Genomic DNA, 18,011 nt, shown 5'->3' with positions numbered 1-18,011 from the left:
TAAAATAGCAAGTCTACGAAAATAAATGAAAAAGCAGAGGATCACTAAACCTCAATCACAGATTCTAAGAGTGCTGTGAACAAAACCAAATTTGCATTTTACCAGCCCTTCTTTTCTTTCTTTATTTCACTAAGACATAATTGGATGTTTGAAACGCTACAAATGTGGAATAAAACTACCAATTCTTTTCCTTAAAATAAAAGGTTAAGCTTGTAATTACACGACTTGGGCATATGATTTCGTGCAATCACTAATTAACTACGATCCCTGATCAGAGAATGCATAAGTAGTGATTTTTTTCCTCAAGAGCAGCGCCTGCTTCGTTTCAAGTCATGTTCTGCTACGATGGGAGGAAAAAACCCACAGGCACGCAAGCATGTGTGCGTGGGGCAGCGGGTAGGGGGGCACCAAATTAAAGAGGCGCTTCTTTGGAGAAAACCATCCCGCAACGCGGATTTCGGCACGCCTCGCTGTGCCGCCCAGGATGGGGGGCCCCCGCAACGCCCCCTCCCCGCGGCGGGGCGCGGACGGCGGCATCGGCTTTTTGGGGGAGCAGAAGAAACAAAGCCGCGGCCGCACCGCGCCCCGCGACCCCTCAGCCCCCCGCCGCCAAAGCTCCCTCCCGCCGGCGCTGCCCCACACCGCCGCCCCGGGTGCAGGGGCTGGCAGCGGGGTCGCACCGCCCCCGCCCCGCGGAAGGAAGGCCGGGAGGGGGGAGCGTGGTGGGCTCTGCCGGCGGCACCGCACCGCGTCGCCCCGCCGCAGCGCCACTCACCGCGCCGCGCCGCGCCGCGCCGAGCCGAGCCGAGCCGCTGTGCGAGCGCGCCGCGGCGGCCGCAGGTGCCGCGGAGGAGGAAGCGGGGGCGGGCGGCGCTGGCGAGCCAACCGGGGCCCGGCGCGGCGCCGTGAGTCACCAGCGGCCGCGCAGGGCGGCCGGGCGGCTGGTATAAGAGCGCCGCGGGGACACCCTCCCCCCCGTGCATGTCTCCGTCTCCCTGCTCTCCTCCTCGCCTCTCCGACCGCCGCGCCTGCCTGCCCACCCTCTCCACCCGCCCTCCCTCTTTCCGTCCCTCCGGCACGGCGATGCGGTCGGAGCGGCAGCGCGGAGACCCGAGCGCCACGGCGGCGGCCGGCAGCCGCGGCCCCGGGAGCGGTGCGGGGCGGCGGGCGGTCCCGTGCCGCTGGGCGCTGCGCCTGCTGCTCGCCCTCAGCTGCCTGCGCGCCGCCGCCGACGGTGAGTGCGGGGCCCGGGGGGACTGGGGCGCGCACCGCGGGGCTGCTCTCGCCGCCACCCCCCGCAATAATTTCTTCTACCACCCCTTCCTTTTTTATTTTTTATTTATTATTTTTTCGCCTCTCAGGCCGCTTGCCCGTGGTGCTGGGGGGAGTGGGGCTCTGCAGAGGGGCCGGCGGGGCGGGCCCGAGCTCCCGGGAGGTACAGGGGGGTGCTACCTCCGCGGTCTTCTCCGCCGCCCCTCTTGTTGGGGGAGGCACCGCCTTCCCCGCCGGGCCTCGGGCGGCCGGTGCCCCGGGCAGAGCCCCCTGCCCGGCAGACCCTCCCCGCCCCGGAGACCACCTGTCCCGGGAGCGACCCGGCTGCCGCGGGAGGATTTTTTTTTTTTTTCCTGCGCTATTCCTGGTTCTCAGGGGAGGGTCTGCGTGCCTGGTGCTCACCGGGGTATGGGGGGTCGGAGATGATTGAGGCTTTGTCGTGGTGGAAGGAAGAGGAGCCCTTGGAAAGCCTGTGGCGTTAAAGGTGCTGTCAAACTGCTGTACAACTTTGGCTTTGTGGCATCCAGCGGCATTGGCATGGCTCTGGTTCAGGGCCAGTGGTAACTACCACAAGGGATCTCCACCTGGTGGCAAGGCTGAGTCTTGCCGTGCCCGATCCCGTCTTGCGGGCTGGGCTCTCACGAGTAGCGCTGCTCGTGGCGAGCTCCAGGGTTGCCTCCCAGTGTAGAAGCTGTTACTCCTATGGCAGAGGGACCTGCGCATTAAGCCAATTGGGTAACCAGTTAAGAACATATCCCTCTTGAGTGGAGGTTGTAATTAATCTGCTGACTCCTTTCTTCCTTCAGGTCCAGGCTACTCTTTTTGATGGGAGGTCCGCAATTGATATTTGCATTGTTGTACGGCTCCTTATCTCATGACTAGTGCCCTAAAGCAGGCAGGCCTCAGTGTCAGATCTTGGCTGTGTTGGTAGTGCATGCTTAAAGGTAGTGGGACCTCGTAGTCCTAACTGTATATGCAGTAGTTCAGACTCTGGGTCTGTCAGGCAGAGCCTAGCCAGGGGATTGTTGCATCCAGTCTTCATACAAGGAGGAAGAGGGGAAAAGTCTGCCTAGTTACTCCTCAGTTCCCAGTCATGTAGTGCTCATGTCTGGTCTACAATAGACATGATTCAACAGCTGTAGTATAAAGTGCCAAGCTGGCTGGCACTGAAACTGCTAGTGCACTGTAGTCAGAAATCATAATAAGAGATATGCAGTGGAGGGCAACTCTAGTCCACCAAGTTAATCTGATTCTTCCCTTAGTTTAACAGCCCCACCATCTCCCTGCTACTAGTAGCTGCAATTGCCAGGATCTGGAGGGAGTCTAAGCTAGTTCCTGTATGAGCTCTCCCAGCGTTTCCCAATCGCTGTGGCAAGCTTTTCTGGGACTTGGTGTCAGATGACAGCACACAAGTGTCACATGTTTAAGGCTGCCTAGACAAGTAATCTGACAACTTGCTTAAGGGGCTGAGACAAACAGTGACAGCAAAGGTATGGGTAAAGCTAGTTTAGTTTTGGTAGTCATTGTAACTCTGCTCCTTAACCCCATGCAAAGTGGTGCTTATGAGCCAATTTCTAGTAAGTAGTTATCTGGGGAACAGTAAGATAATGTGTGTTAGCAATCACAGGCTGTAAAGTTACTGGTTCCCTATATCTTTTGCCTAAATCTTATCCCAAGGAGGAGAAAAGGTATGAAGGTGCTTCTGGTGTAGGAGTAGCACATGAAGAGAATATTTGAATTAGTGGCTAATTGATCTGTAAATCATTAAGTGTCTAGTGACTGAAGCTGCAACTGAGGTATGACTCTGCTTCAAATAGCTGCAACTGAGGTATGACTCTGTTGCTTCAAATAGCAGTGGATTAGACTGGTAATGCAATGGCAAAATGGTTACCTGGCATTGTGGAACTGTGCTTGGTGTAACACAGGGGACCACAGTTAGTTACTGGCTGGAACTAACCTTTGTCTTATTTGGACCTAACTCCAAGTGGCCTTTAGAGTTTGACAGACATCTTCAGGGGTAGCAACAGATCATGACCTTTACCTTTGTGCACCTGTGTGGGTGTTAGGTGCTGTCACTTCTCTGCTTGTTTGTGGGATAGTAAAAGTAGCTGCTCTGACATTTCACTTGGTATCAGCTGAAGTGGCAATACCTTCTTGGAGTGGCTTGTTGTGATTGGCTTGTTGTAAGGGTTGTAATTGTAAAGTTATACCTGTTACTCCAAGCTCACTTACTGTTTCATTTATCCTTCTGTGCAGCTACCCTGTAGCATTTGGTTGAAGTGATGTTATGTTTGTAAGTCACAATGTACTAGGCAGTCTTAGCAAGCCTTTTCTGGTTATTCTAGCTTGAAATAGAGTAACTAAGAACTGTGGAGTTATTTTGGGATCTCCTGAGTGGCAGGCTTAGTCTAGTATCTCCAATATGCTATTTTGGGAAAGGTTGGCTGTTCTCACTCTGAAAGCTTGGATGAGAATGTCTCAAAACTAGCAGGAGTGAGTTGTTACATATGTTTAGGTGGTAGCTCAGTAATAACTGGAATAACCTGTCACCAGGGTTTGCAGTCAGAAGGCTACTTCTGCTAGAGGTTACTGGACAACAAGGTGATGTCAGGCATGGAGCAAGCTGATAGAGAGGCTGCAGAAGCTAAGCTGGCCGGGGTGTGCCTTCTAGCACAAGGCAAGATAACTTGTCTGACAGCTCTTGACCAAAGAGTAGTAGCTTTAAAAAACCATGCTATTAGAAAGTGCATGCTGGTGCAACTCCCATCCTGACAAGGGAAGGAGTGATGGAAATACAGAGCACAAGAACTGATGTTGAGTTTTTTGGCACTCTTTGAACACAGTTCCTATGAAACTAGTTGTTATGGCTCTACTGTGTCTAACAAGTGACTGTTTTAGTCAACCAGTGAGACTGCTAAAACATTAGCAGAGCTCAATAAGCTGCTGTTTCAAATCCTTTACTTCTAGCATGAATTTACCTTTTGAGTATCTCATGTAAAGTTGCCCGTGTTGTCCTTGCTTATACTCTGTCCAGAATTTGCCATTGCCTGGTTCCTGATGACTAGCCAGTATAATCTGAAATGGCTGAATAGCTTCTTTCCACTTGGAAACTGTCTCGCATTTTGCAGGTCATACACAGAAGATATAAAGTAACAAGTAACATTCTGCTGAAATTTTATGCCTTCTGTGCCCTGGAATGCCAAGACAAAGCACTTCCACCAAATGATGTAATAAACCAAAGAGGAGCAGGAGCATCATGCCATAGACAAGGGCAGCCAATACTAATGCATGAGCTTATACACTTGCCAGCATGCATTACATGAAAAAGCTCTGGCTTAGCTGCTGAAAAGGGCATTGAAGCTGGTGAGGTGCCTGGAGCACAAGTCTTATGAGGAACAGCTGAGGGAACTGGGGCTGTTTAGCCTGGAGAAAAGGAGGCTGAGGGGAGACCTTATCGCTGTCTACAACTACCTGAAAGGAGGCTGGAGCATGGAGGGTGTTGGTCTCTTCTCCCAAGTAGCAAGTGACAGGATGAGAGGAAATGGCCTCAAGTTGTGCCAGGGGAGGTTTAGATTGGATATTAGGAAAAAATTCTTCATGGAAAAGGTTGTCAGGCATTGGAACAGGCTGCCCAGGGAAGTGGTTGAGTCACCATCCCTGGAGGTGTTTAAAAGGCATTTAGATGAGGTCCTTAGGGACATGATTTAGTGCCAGTTAGGTTATCCTGAGGATCTCTTCCAACCCAAATTCTATGATTCTAAGAAGCAGGCTGCTGCTTTTAGTGACAGTTGTAACATGGCTTCAAGACAAAGTAGGTTCCCTTGAGGGACAGGGTCATACAGTTTTAGAGCTGAAGATGTTCTAGAAAATGTACTCTAACTCAAAGCACCACGCAGAAAGAAGTAACTTACTGAAGTATGCTAACAAATCAAGACCATTATCACTTGGGAGACAACAAACAATTCCAGAAGGAAGTGATAAAGTATTTTGCTCTCCTAGCATCACACTTGATCCAACTTTAATAAGCAAGCTCCAGATAAGTAATCATATTTCTGGTGTATATTGAGGAATGTCTCGGGGTGCCCTTGTTTGGGGAGTAACTTAAACATAGAAAATTGTTGTTCAGCTACAGAGCAGATATCTAGGCTATCTTTACAGACATCTTGAGGATTCTGCTGTGATGTGTTAGCAGCTGAGTACTGAAATGCTAATCCAGCTTGACATTAGTCAAGTTTAAACCTAGGTTGCTTGAAGTTTGAAGCATTTGAGAATGCAGTGCTAGACAACAGAAGTCATTGTGTGCATACATCCCTCTGCCTTGAAAAGGAAGACGCAGTAAGAACAGAGGCTGGTTTACTGTTGTCTGGCAAGTGGACTGTCAGTGTGCTTAAGCTCTGCACTTGTACTGTGAAGGAAAGCTGCTCGCTTTGCTTTCATGATTGAATTAGGTGACTACAAAGATTCAGAACTTGGATCTGGTTCTATGCTTATGTTATGCTGTTTATTAAACTGGGTAACATCTTGATCAGCAGTGGGGGAAAGCAAGAAAGTATTGCTAAACAGTATTGGAGCTTAGGTTCCTTTTTTCATTGAAGGTGCAAGAACAAAATGTGAGGAATCCCAGTTCCCGTGTAGTAATGGACGATGTATTCCTTTGCTCTGGAAATGTGATGGTGATGAAGACTGTTCAGATGGCAGTGATGAGAGTGCCTGTGGTAAGTAATAAAAATAAATAATACCTCTGTACTAGTACTTGCTAGTTGGCACTGGGGGCTTAGCAGTGGGTAGCTGGAGAGATGCTTATCCCATCCAGCACTCCCAACAGTCAGAATACAGAGTAGAGGACAAATTTCCTAGAACAGCCTGGGGACTATCTTGATGCTTTGTGTCCATCTGAGGCAGTTGTACTTTCCTGAGTGCTATGAAAGTCTCCTGGAATTGGTGACTGAGAGAAAAGTTTGTGACCAAAACTTTATTTATGAGAATGGTGACTGTCAAGAACAATATGCAGGCCTGTTCTTGGTTGTTGCTTGAAGACATCGTAGAAGCTGTAGCTATTAGCCCTTAGCTATTGGCTATTCCAAGGTTAAATGCCTTGTTTTATGTGTGAAAGTGAATCTGCTGAGTCTCCTATAAACACTAAGTCTAGCTTTGGCTGCCAGCTCTTGCTTTAAGCAGGCATAGAGGCCAAGATGGATGACTAGGTGTACTTAGAGATGAGGCAGAATGGACTCAATATACAATACTTGTGTGGTTGTGCTCAAGCAGACCTAAACTGTTACCTTAGGGTTACATAGTACCATACTTCTCTAATGCCTTGATAATAAACTCAGAATTCAAAATATTAATGTCAATAGACCTTACTTTAACTTGACTGTGTTCAAAACAGCAGCTATTCTAGCAACGAAGTCTCGCTTAACAATAGCAGTCTTTCAGTGCCTGCTTGCAAGAAGGTAAGTGTTTCTCTGTGTGTAGTATAACTCTATAGGAAGTCTTATTGCTGTCATTAGACTGGTGGAGGACACCACCAGACATCCAAGAACTAAGGATATTGCATCACTTTCCTAGGACAAGGCAGCTTTTCTCTAGCTGCAACAAACAAGCCAAGCTCTGGTGTCTAAACAAGTGGCTGTCTTCCTCCCTTGCAGTGAAGAAGACGTGTGCTGAATCTGATTTTGTGTGCATCAGCGGTCAGTGTGTGCCGAACAGATGGCAGTGTGATGGGGATCCAGACTGCGAGGATGGGTCTGACGAGAGTGCTGAACTGTGCCGTAAGTGAGCCTGGCTTGTTGGTGCAGGCAAGCCTGCAGGGAGTAACACTTCGACTTCGACTTCTTGCCTGCTTGCAGCCCACCTTTCCTCCTAAAGGAAGGATGAACTTCTTGTCTTGGAGAGCACCTTCCTAAGTGCTAGCTTGGCTTTGGCCACATCGGGGTCTTGATAAGACTTTGCTATTTTAAAAGATGCAGAATTGAGTGGGAAATCTACACTCGTACCTGGTATCAGACAGCAATTACAAGGTTTTACTGGCAGAGAGAAGCAGCAAGCACAATATGGCAGACCTGACCATTACTGTGGCTTAGTCACCAAATGACCTCTGTCCTCCAAGACAATTGCTTTGCAAGATAACCAGTGCTAGTGTAGGGACTGAGTGACTGACTACATGTTGGGGGGTGGGAAGCAGAAATGCAGAGGCTTCACTGTGAGGTCTTGCAGTTAGCAACCCCAGTCTTAAGTGTGGTGATTGATCAAGGAATATAGATCCATGAAGCTTCATTTTTCTGTATCAATAGGATTCGCACTGAGGAATACTTCAGCCCCAAGTCCTACTGCATTTTGGCATTACTCCTGCCTACTACGTTTTATAGTTCAAGCTTCTACAGTGTAACTGGTGTGCAATCACAAAACTACCATTACAAAGATACTCTTAAAATACTAATCTATTAGGAGCTGGAAGCATCTCTTTTACTGAACACTATAAAGTGGTGTAACATCTTCCATGATGGAGCCATCAACTTAGATGGATGCTGCCATCTAAATAACTGCAACTTTGTTCAGAGCTGAAGCCTTTCAGTCTCAACTTTCAGGACAACTGCTAAAACCCAAGATCAGTAGCTCTTAAATTTCAGAACTCTTAAATTGAACTTAAACTTTTTTCAATAGATATGAGAACGTGCCGGGTAAATGAAATCAGCTGTGGTCCTCAGTCAACCCAGTGTATCCCAGTGTCCTGGAAATGTGATGGTGAAAAAGACTGTGACAGTGGAGAAGATGAAGAGAATTGTGGTAAGGGAAGAAACGGTGGCTGCATAACTCTATTTGAAATTGATCTGTCTGGAAAGAAGCTAGCTGGGCAGTATACCTGGAAAGACAAATTTCTTATAGTTTCAATATCTCCTTAAACCTACATTCGTCTTGTATTGCAGCCTGCTTAACAAAGTGGACTTGTTCTAATACTCTTCTATCCTGCTAGGTTAAGAACTACAGCAATATAAGCTACGCAACATTTTTCTTTGGTCGCTGGCTAATTTTGGCAGTAGCCATAGGCTTAGTCACATGTCAGGCAAGCCATCAGAACTTGTTCACTGCAGAGTTTCTAAACAGGTTACTCTAGTTGCTGCTTACATTAACAAATGGTCTTCTAAAAATGTAGTAGTGATTTGTAGCCAAGGGCCGATCGGCTTTATAGCCCTGTCCTGGAGTATTCTGTGCACTTGTTTGAAAGTGCAGTCTAGAGAAGCTATGTTGCAGGTGTTGGGGGGCAGCTTCAGGCTGGTACACAATTGAAGCTGCCACCGCCAGCATTAAAGTGCAGCATTCTTGGTTTATTCTAGTGAACTTGCATACGTATGAGTTATCTGAGGTGTCCTGAGACAAATTTGCTGTAACCAAAGCCACAGAGCTGGCTTCTGCCAGAGCCATCTTACCTGGATGGGCTAATGAGATATAGATCTTGAGACTTCTGATATGTCTATGGAGTTGCTGCCTTAATCAGCAAGGAGATGCCTTAATCTGACAAGTAAATCTGAAGACAGCATTTCTAATGAAGCTGATAAAACTATAAGCCTAGGCATACTGAGCTGCTAGCTAAACTGCTACTAAACCAGTGTTATTTGTACTGGCATAAGTTGTGTGGGTGTGTTTAATACCACAGGATCAACTGGTGCAAGGTCTTGATCTATAATCTCCAGTGGTCCAGACAAACAGGCCACTGCTGTCCTCAGGACAACCACAAAACACTTCAATTTCAAACTACAGTGCATGCTGACCATCTGCCTACCTTAATCTTAGTCTGTACTCTAGAGTTAGCAATTCTCTTACCTTCTGTCTCTGGTCCACAGGGTTTGAGCCTGTTTCCTGAAAGGCTCGCACTCTGAAGCAGAACAGCCTAGCTGCTTCTGAAGAAGGTTATTTTCACTCAGTAGCTCAAAACTGATGCCTCTGACTCATATCCAAAGGCAAGGAGGACAGTTTCTGTGGGGCCCAAGTGTCCTGTAGGTGGTCAGTTAGGTTGTCCTAGAGTCTTATAGAGGATGCTGATTTTTCTGTCAGCTAACAGCTGGTGAATAACCTGCAAAACAAAACACTTTCATTCAAAAGTCTGCCTTCTTATGATAATCTGATTATCTCTCTTACTCCAGGCAATGTGACTTGTAGTCCAGCAGAGTTCACATGCAGCAGTGGGCAATGTATTTCCAAGAGCTTTGTCTGCAATGGTCAAGATGACTGCAGCGATGGCAGTGATGAGCTGGAGTGTGCACCTCCTACCTGTGGAGTTCATGAGTTCCAATGCAAGAGCTCCGCTTGCATCCCCATCAGCTGGGTGTGTGATGATGATGCTGACTGCTCTGACCAGTCAGATGAATCTCTAGAGCAATGTGGCCGCCAGCCTGTACCTCCTGTGAAGTGCTCTGACAGTGAGGTGCAATGCGGCTCAGGTGAATGTGTTCACAAAAAGTGGCGCTGTGATGGAGACCCTGACTGCAAGGATGGAAGTGATGAAATCAACTGCCGTAAGTTAACTTGGTCCTTCTCTAGGAGATGTTGTTTGGCTCCTGTTTTATTTTCTTTCCTTCAGCAGATGTCAGGAGTTTAAGTCTGTAATGGCTGTGTCCTCAGCTTCTCGGACCTGCAGACCAGACCAGTTCAGATGTGAAGATGGGAACTGCATCCATGGGAGTAGGCAGTGCAATGGCGTGAGAGACTGTCTGGACGGCACTGATGAAGCAAGTTGTAACAATGGTAAGTGTGGAACTAAGCAAGAATAAAGTCTTTGCAGACTATCTGTTTCAGCTGGTAGTTGCCCTCACAGTCTTCATTATCTCAGTTATTCAGTGCTCTGGACCTGGAAAATTCAAGTGCAGAAGTGGAGAATGCATAGATGTCAGTAAAGTGTGTAACCAGCAGAGAGACTGCAAGGACTGGAGTGATGAGCCCCTCAAGGAGTGTAGTAAGTGAACAAATTCATTACACAATGCTGACCACTAGACATGCTCGGAGACAGCCTCTAAGCTGTCAGATGTCTGTCTGGAATGCCCAGCTGCACTTCTTTGGTTGCAAGCAAATGACCAAGAGTAACCTAGTCAATAGACTAGTTTTATCCTAGCCAAACTGGCTATTGGGATGACAGAAGGCTCTTGAAAGCATTAGAAACTCTGAAACTTCCAGGAGCTTCAATATTTGTCTGTTGCCAACTTGTAACACAAGTGACATGCTGATAGCTGAGCACATATGATTTGGGTGAGGATCTTCAAGTGCCAGAGTGGCATGTGTGGCAGGCATCACTAGAAAATGGATGGGTATGTGATAAAGCACCCCATGACTAAGACTTCAAGACTAAATATGTATGCTGTCTCAGAAGTGGCCAATTCTTCTCTTCTAGACATAAATGAATGTCTGGTGAACAATGGTGGATGCTCTCATATCTGCAGAGATCTCGTTATTGGCTATGAATGTGACTGTCCAGCTGGGTTTGAGCTTATAGACCGGAGAACCTGTGGAGGCAAGTATCAAGTAGGTTAACATAGACCCTACTGATGTTATGGAGATGAGAACAAATTAAATTGTTGTCTTTGCAGATATTGATGAATGCCAGAACCCTGGTATCTGTAGTCAAATCTGTATCAACCTGAAAGGGGGCTACAAATGTGAGTGTAGCCGTGGCTATCAGATGGATCTTGCTACTGGAGTGTGCAAGGCAGTGGGTGAGTATTGGCATAAGGCTTTTATATCCCCACTTTAAAATGGAGTAGCAAGCGATGTACTGTTCCTGCTACTGTGGTTTTGACTGTAGTTCTTGTGCAGTTATCAATATAATTTGTACAGACCTGAACACTCCCAGCACCTTGAATGATGCCATGATACAGTACTTAAAGCTGCCTGAAAAACTACTTGTGTCTGCACCCTGGGCAGGAGGACCCTCCCCCATCATGTTGTGGAGGGAGAAAAGGATGAGGTGTGGTACAGCCAAAACCTCTGTCAGCATCCACTAGCAAGTGTGGCATGGCAAATACTAAATATGATGACTCTTAAAATTTGTCACAGAAGAACAGTATGTGACTGCATGTCTACAAGTGCAGATAACACTTACACTCTTTTCACAGGGAAAGAACCATGTCTAATTTTCACCAACCGCCGGGATATCAGGAAGATTGGGCTGGAGAGGAGAGAATACATTCAGCTAGTAGAGCAGCTAAGAAACACTGTAGCTCTAGATGCTGATATTGCTGAGCAAAAGCTTTACTGGGCTGACTTCAGCCAAAAAGCAATCTTCAGGTAAATGGGCTTGGCTTCTGAACCCTACTGTGCTCCCCTAAAGCAACCCACACTTCACCCAAGATACTTCTCTAGGCTCTGGTGATGAGAACTAGATTCCTGATGTCCTAAAGACAAAGTACAGTAGATGCAAGTTCCTGCAACTGGCAATGTATATCCTATTGCACTTCCTAGTGTAAGTGGTGCTACAACTGTACAAAAGGACTCTGTGGAAAGTTACAAGTGCATCTTCTACATTGTCTGCCTGAGATCTGTGTGCAATATTTGCTGGGGTGTGCCAAGTGGTAGTATCTGTGGAGGAAGGAGTTCAACACAAGTAATTCTTGTCTTCCAGTGCCTCTGTTGATACCCGTGACAAAGTTGGAACACACATCAGAATCCTGGACAACATACACAGCCCAGCAGGAATTGCTGTTGACTGGGTTTATAAGAACATCTACTGGTCTGACTCAACTGCAAAGACCATTTCAGTGGCTAGCCTAGATGGCACAAAAAGAAAGGTTTTGTTTTCCTCTGAGCTGAGAGAGCCAGCTTCTATTGCTGTAGATCCTCTCTCCGGGTGAGTATTTCTCCTGGTTCTCTTAAGAGTGGACCTACCAGCTACTCCATGTCCTGATAACTGACTTAGGTAGCCTTTGTTAGTTATTGGTCATAATTAAGAGTGATACTACACAGTACTATAGTGCATCATACAACATAAATTCTGCTTCACAGCTTTATGTACTGGTCAGACTGGGGTGAGCCAGCAAAAATTGAAAAAGCAGGAATGAATGGATTTGACAGACAGCAGCTTGTGACAACAGAAATCCAATGGCCTAATGGAATTGCTCTAGGTATGTTGAACTTGTCTCTGTGCCAGAGGTATTCTGGAGCTTTAGCAATTTGTTTGCTACAGAAGCCAAGGTCATCCTTTGGAGGAGTATTTTCAGCTTCTGAGAATGAGAAGTTCCTGTATGCCTGGAGACACTGCATCAGGCACAGACAGCACTTCTCAGATACTGAAATGGTAACTTTTCTTGCACTGCTCTATATTACGGTTGAGGCACAGACCACTTAGGCAGCACTGCAGCAGCCTTCTGCATCCCGGTGTGGTAAGACACTAGGGCAACACTGCAACTATTCTTGAACCTGTGGGTGTTTCAACTTTTGCAGGAGGCTTTTGAGGTTTTCTCCATTTAGATAGTAAACATTTGCCTTTTTTTTTTTCTCCTAGATCTTGTAAAAAGCCGTCTGTACTGGCTTGATTCTAAACTACATATGCTGTCAAGCGTGGACTTGAATGGCCAGGACCGTAGAATAGTGCTGAAGTCTCATATGTTCCTTCCTCATCCTCTTGCTCTAACAATATTTGAGGTAAGAATGACTTTCTGTAGTAATTGTCAGAGATCCTCTTCTTGCTAGTATATGGCTGGTAATTATGGTCCTCATAGTAGCACAGAGATAATGGCATGCAATTACTGTCTTCTAGGACCGTGTGTACTGGATTGATGGAGAGAATGAGGCAGTCTATGGTGCCAACAAATTCACTGGAACTGAAGTGGTTACCCTAGTGAACAACCTCAATGATGCACAGGACATCATTGTGTATCATGAACTTGTTCAGCCTTCAGGTAACTAATATATTTTATAGTTATGTCAGTGTATATTTAAGAAGCCTACCCTGTTTGTGTGGTGGCAAATGACACCACTCCCCTGTATAGGGTCTACTTTGCTTCTACTTAGCGTGATTGGAGCTTTTAACAAAAGCACTGCCACTGGGGTTGAGAGAAAGTCTAGTTGCAATTGCTCTCTTAGGAAAAGCAGGCACAAATATATATAGAGACAGGTAACTCTACTAGAACAATTATTGAGCAAACAATGATGCTGTACACCTGGGGTATAAAGGCTCACTCCTGTCACTTGCTGTACCAACAGGCAGGAACTGGTGTGAAGAAAACATGGCAAATGGAGGCTGTAGCTACCTGTGCCTGCCTGCTCCTCAGATAAATGAACACTCTCCAAAGTACACCTGTGCATGTCCTGCTGGATACTTATTGCAAGAGAATGGTCTGAGATGTGCAGGTATGGTAACATTTACTGGAATATTTTTCAGGATGGGTGGGGATGCAGAAGGAGTGAGTGTGTGGAACCTGTTGGAGGTGAACATGGCAGTATAGGCTGACAGCTTTGCATAAGTTAATCTGATGTGACTAATCTTGGAGAGGGTGGTCTTCTAGCATGCATTAAACTGGCCCTCAAAGTCTGCAGGTGCTGTTCAAAGTCCACGCCTGGCTTCTGCATCATTGTCATTTGCAGCAGGACTCTACCTCCATGGCTTTCTGCAGACAGCAAGCATGTGCACAAAACATACTGAGCCCTTCTTGTGTAAAACAAGGGGTATAAGCTAATATGGCTCTACAGCGTATAAAAAGTGTTTAAAAAGCTAGTAGGCTAATCTTGCTGTCCGAGGAAGTTTGTTTGAACCTCCTTTTGTGGTCCAGACAAACATGCTGCTGCTTCTGCCCTGAGCACTGACTATATGGCAGACTTGTTCATCTGGTGGAGTGGAACTAGAAACTCCAAGGTGCCACTTGATCTATTGCACATTGATTCTGACTATCACAGAGCACTGAATGCAAGGATGCTGTCCTCTGTTGGCTGCTCTAGAGGGTTGCTATAGAAAGACAGTACCTAACCAATAAACTTACTCAACTAAAATCTCATTCAGAAAACCCAAAGTGAGGGATGAAGTGGCTTACTGTTGTCATGACTCTAAATACCTGTAATTGATGCCTGATTAACTGTCCAGCCTTGTTCTTGGAATTATTTTGGTCAAAAACCCTCAGCTGAGGATGTGCTAGTGAAATAACTAACGTCAGTGTTTCAAATAAAGCTAACAAGCTGCATGATCATTCCACCATCTGCTAAACATTCACTACCATGGCTCTTATAGCTAAGCCATTGCAGAACTTCAGGATTAACTGGGTTCTTGATCTATAATTAGTTTCAGGTACTGGAACAACTGTGGCTTACACTGAGGCTAAAGATACCAGCACAACAGAAAAATCTCCAACTGTTGGACTAGTTCCTGGAGGTACTGGTCCCAATAACTCAGACTGCTAAACATTAAAGAATTAAACACAAACTGACCCACTAGCCTACCTGAAGTTTTCTCCTTTGCATGCAAGTGGAGAACACAGGCCAAATCATGTCTGTAGTAAAAGTACAACAGCTGAAGCATGTGATGAACAGAATCAGTTCACTCATGGCACTGTGAAACATACAGGTTCTGTGAAATCCCTGGAGTGTTCAGAGAAATCCAGCAATTAAAAAAAAAGCTTTCTACTAATATAGGATGAAGCCTGTTAGGCTGTTCTTGCAGTGTGTTACTGAGAAGCTAATATATGATATCTGTGTGTGGGCTTCGGAAGTGCTTGCATCTGAAAGTCTGCCAGCCTGTCAGTAAGCAAGCTTACTACTTGAAATTCCTGTGCAGGAGTCAACGTCAGCGGTACAACACCTGAAGTAGCTGCAACTGGAGGAACATCAGCAGCTTGGACTGTTCTTCCTGTCTGTGAGTACAACGTTCACCAGCCTTTGGGACCCCTTGTGGGACAAACCACTCCTAGTCAGGAGCTTGGCTTGATCCTTCTCCATACTTACACTTTGTTTCTTTCCCTAAAGTATTGCTGGTGATGGCTGCAGTGGCTGGCTACTTCATGTGGCGTAACTGGCAGCACAAAAACATGAAAAGCATGAATTTTGATAATCCTGTCTACCTGAAAACTACAGAAGAGGACCTCACAATTGATATTGGAAGACACAGCGGTTCAGTAGGACATACCTACCCTGCAGTAAGTAAACCTATTAACATATCTGAGGCTCCAGCTTATTCCTCAGAGTAGACATAAAAACTGCCAAATTATATCTGACTTAAGTTTAAGAGAGGTCTCTGCTCTTGAAAGCTGCTGGATGCAGCCAGACCACTGGGCCGAACCAACTGATAACTTGTCTTTTTAGTCAAGGTTAAAGCTGCAGTAGGCAACTACTGCCCTATACCTGGGATGGAGTAATCAGTGCTTAATGTGGTCACTAGCCTTCAGAACTAGCCCATTTCAAACTACCGTGTAGTGAGGATATGCATTGTTTTGCATCTCATTAGTACAATTGTAGATAACTTGTACTTATTTTTACAGATATCTGTTGTGAGCACAGATGATGATATGGTGTGAGCACTGGATCAGCAATCACTTCCGGTATACTTGTGTTTTACACTCTTTGGGGATAGTAACCAGGTTTGTGGCTGAAAGACTTCCTCCATTCTTGGAAGAAAGAAGATACTTTCTGTATGTATGGAACACTTATGTAAATAGCTATTTTATACAGCTTAACAAACAACTCTGTAAATACCTGTCCACAACAATTCAGCTTTTAGTGGTTACTGTTTTGTCAGTAACCCTTGGATTGGTCAGTCAGTAACACCACTGACCAAATATAAAGCACTTTCCATAGAAAGCCATATTCCAGCCACAACTTGTAATACCTGTACATATGTGTATAGGCCACTTGTAAATATTATTCTTAGAAAATCACTATCAAGCACTTTGAAGTATTTCAATGTAAATTATTGTACACTGTCTTTTTCAGTTATTTGGGCAATGGCAATAGGAAAAAACGGGTTACTATGATTGCCAAAAATTTGTAAACATAAGTCATTTTGTATGTGTGATTGAAACAATCTTGTCTGTTACCTCTTAGAGGTATACAGGCATGAGTGCTCTTTCAGAAACCACTGTAAATCTTAAATGTGGAGAAGGGGAAAAATAAAATAAAATAAAATTAAGCAGTTAAAGTGGTGGTCTCCATTATTATGTTAGCACTGAAGTAAAATAGAGTATCTCCTAAATTGAAAGTTTTAGTTGGCCACACTGCTGCTGCCAGCCAGAACATGAAGTATTTCTTAAGTTATTTCAGCAGTGTACAGACTGCTAAGACAGTACTAACCTGCCAGGTGACTGAGGTTTGTACTTGAGACTAATACTCTCTGCAGAGTATTGGACTGAGTGGGTCTCCTTTCACAGGAGTCCAGCTGGACTCCTAAGTTAGGATTGACAGTAGCTAAAAATACCCAAATACTACTGCAGGCTCTTAAGAAGTAGCATTGACAGAGAGACTATGTCGAGACAGGTCAAAGCATTGTCTGCCAGGTAAGGTCCTTGCAAAGGATCTTATGCACAAGCTTAATGGTGTAAAGCTCTTAGTTGTTGTTTCTCATGGCAAAGCCAGTGCAGGTTGGATCTTGGTAGCTGCTACCCCTGTACAAAGGAGTAGCAGAGCTGTGGCTTGGCAGCTAATAGTGGCAGCCTGCTCGTGGAGTCTTGGTGCTGGGAAGCCCCTGTTGCTAGGTGTGTAATGACAAGTCCCCTGTGGTGAGCATCAATAAGCTAGTGCCTCCTTCCCTGTGAGAACTCAATTCATTGTAATGGCTCTAAGATACTGGTCACATGAAGTACTGGAGCCTTTCTCTTGGGTCACCATAGGAGTGAAAAACAAATTGTACAATTGTTCTGGGTATGGGAAGGTCATTCATCTTGATGACAACTATTTAGTTCCATACTACTTGAGTGCTAATTTTAGTAGCACTGAGTATGTTCCTTACTCTCTGTATGTGTGTAGTTCAGTCATGCAATAGGGAAGGATTAAGACTGAATTAATTTGCAGGTTCTGTGGTCTTCAGGCATTTTGCTCTGTGATAAAGTTTGGAGTAAAGAAAGTGGGAGCTTTTGATCTTTGTGGCGTAACTACTTGGTAATCTCCAGCTGAGTAAAAGCTAGCTTTGCTAGCCATTAGTAGTTTCCTTAATGTCAAATTATTTTTCTGGGATAAGTAATGGTTTCTTCCATGACACTGCAGATCTTGGCCTTTAATTGCCATCCCATAACTACTCTAGCAGGAAGTGCTAATCCCTTCTCCCATCAAGATGAAGAAGTTACTTCTGATTGGATGCAGGTTCAAGGCTAAGACATAGTTTGGAAGAAGTGAAAATCTCCTGGCTGTGCTTCAGTGATAACTTGTTAAATCATAATCAATCATGTCTCTAAAATAGTAACAATAAAAATCGAGTCAGAACCTGGATCAGTTCTTGGGCTTGGTTCTAATGCCTGTTCTCATTGCAGTTACAGCTGGGGTCTGCTCTCCTAATGGTCTTCTGTGTATTGTGGACTCCTTTCTTGACAGATGAGGACAGCTGCCAGCTTCTGCAGATTTAAAAATAAGTTGTTTCTAGCAAACTTACTACTCCCTGGGGAGTTGATGCTTCTAGCCAGCTATCCCTGGCAACTCTTTTCTGACTGTAGACATTTTCAGTGTATGGAATGCTTGTGGTCTAAAATGTCTTGTAAAGATAAGGATGTAAGGAGACCTCTAAAGCTTCTAGCCAAAAGTACTATGTATATTTTGCTGAGTACTTTCTGGGATAAAGTGAC

General features: G+C 45.5%; 1 protein-coding gene across 2 annotated transcripts; it reads left to right on the top strand.

Annotated features, from left to right (window-relative positions):
- The first annotated feature begins 934 nt into the window (after positions 1-934).
- VLDLR (very low density lipoprotein receptor) lies at positions 935-16,366 on the top strand. 2 transcript variants are annotated; one of them, XM_065655782.1, is made up of 19 exons: positions 935-1,234; positions 5,868-5,987; positions 6,921-7,043; positions 7,936-8,058; positions 9,414-9,785; positions 9,892-10,014; positions 10,100-10,222; positions 10,655-10,774; positions 10,851-10,976; positions 11,376-11,547; positions 11,882-12,106; positions 12,262-12,380; positions 12,761-12,900; positions 13,016-13,157; positions 13,462-13,608; positions 14,531-14,620; positions 15,023-15,100; positions 15,211-15,380; positions 15,723-16,366. In XM_065655782.1, exons 1-19 carry the CDS (start codon positions 982-984, stop codon positions 15,756-15,758), a joined length of 2,802 nt encoding a protein of 933 aa, XP_065511854.1. In that variant the 5' UTR covers positions 935-981; the 3' UTR covers positions 15,759-16,366. The 2 variants fall into 2 exon arrangements, with proteins under 2 accessions (XP_065511854.1, XP_065511855.1); XM_065655783.1 differs by lacking the exon at positions 14,531-14,620.
- The last annotated feature ends 1,645 nt before the right edge of the window (positions 16,367-18,011 follow it).

Source organism: Caloenas nicobarica, chromosome Z, assembly GCF_036013445.1.
Source record: "Caloenas nicobarica isolate bCalNic1 chromosome Z, bCalNic1.hap1, whole genome shotgun sequence".
NCBI lineage: Eukaryota > Metazoa > Chordata > Aves > Columbiformes > Columbidae > Caloenas > Caloenas nicobarica.
The sequence above is the reverse complement of the archived record's forward strand: the minus strand, read 5'-3'. Positions and strand labels throughout refer to the sequence as shown.

Coding starts and splice junctions, on each gene's coding strand:
- VLDLR (XM_065655782.1), top strand. CDS start 982: ATGTCTCCGTCTCCCTGCTCTCCTCCTCGCCTCTCCGACCGCCGCGCC. Junction 12,107..12,261: donor GCTGTAGATCCTCTCTCCGG/GTGAGTATTTCT, acceptor TCTGCTTCACAG/CTTTATGTACTGGTCAGACT. Junction 15,381..15,722: donor TAGGACATACCTACCCTGCA/GTAAGTAAACCT, acceptor TTATTTTTACAG/ATATCTGTTGTGAGCACAGA.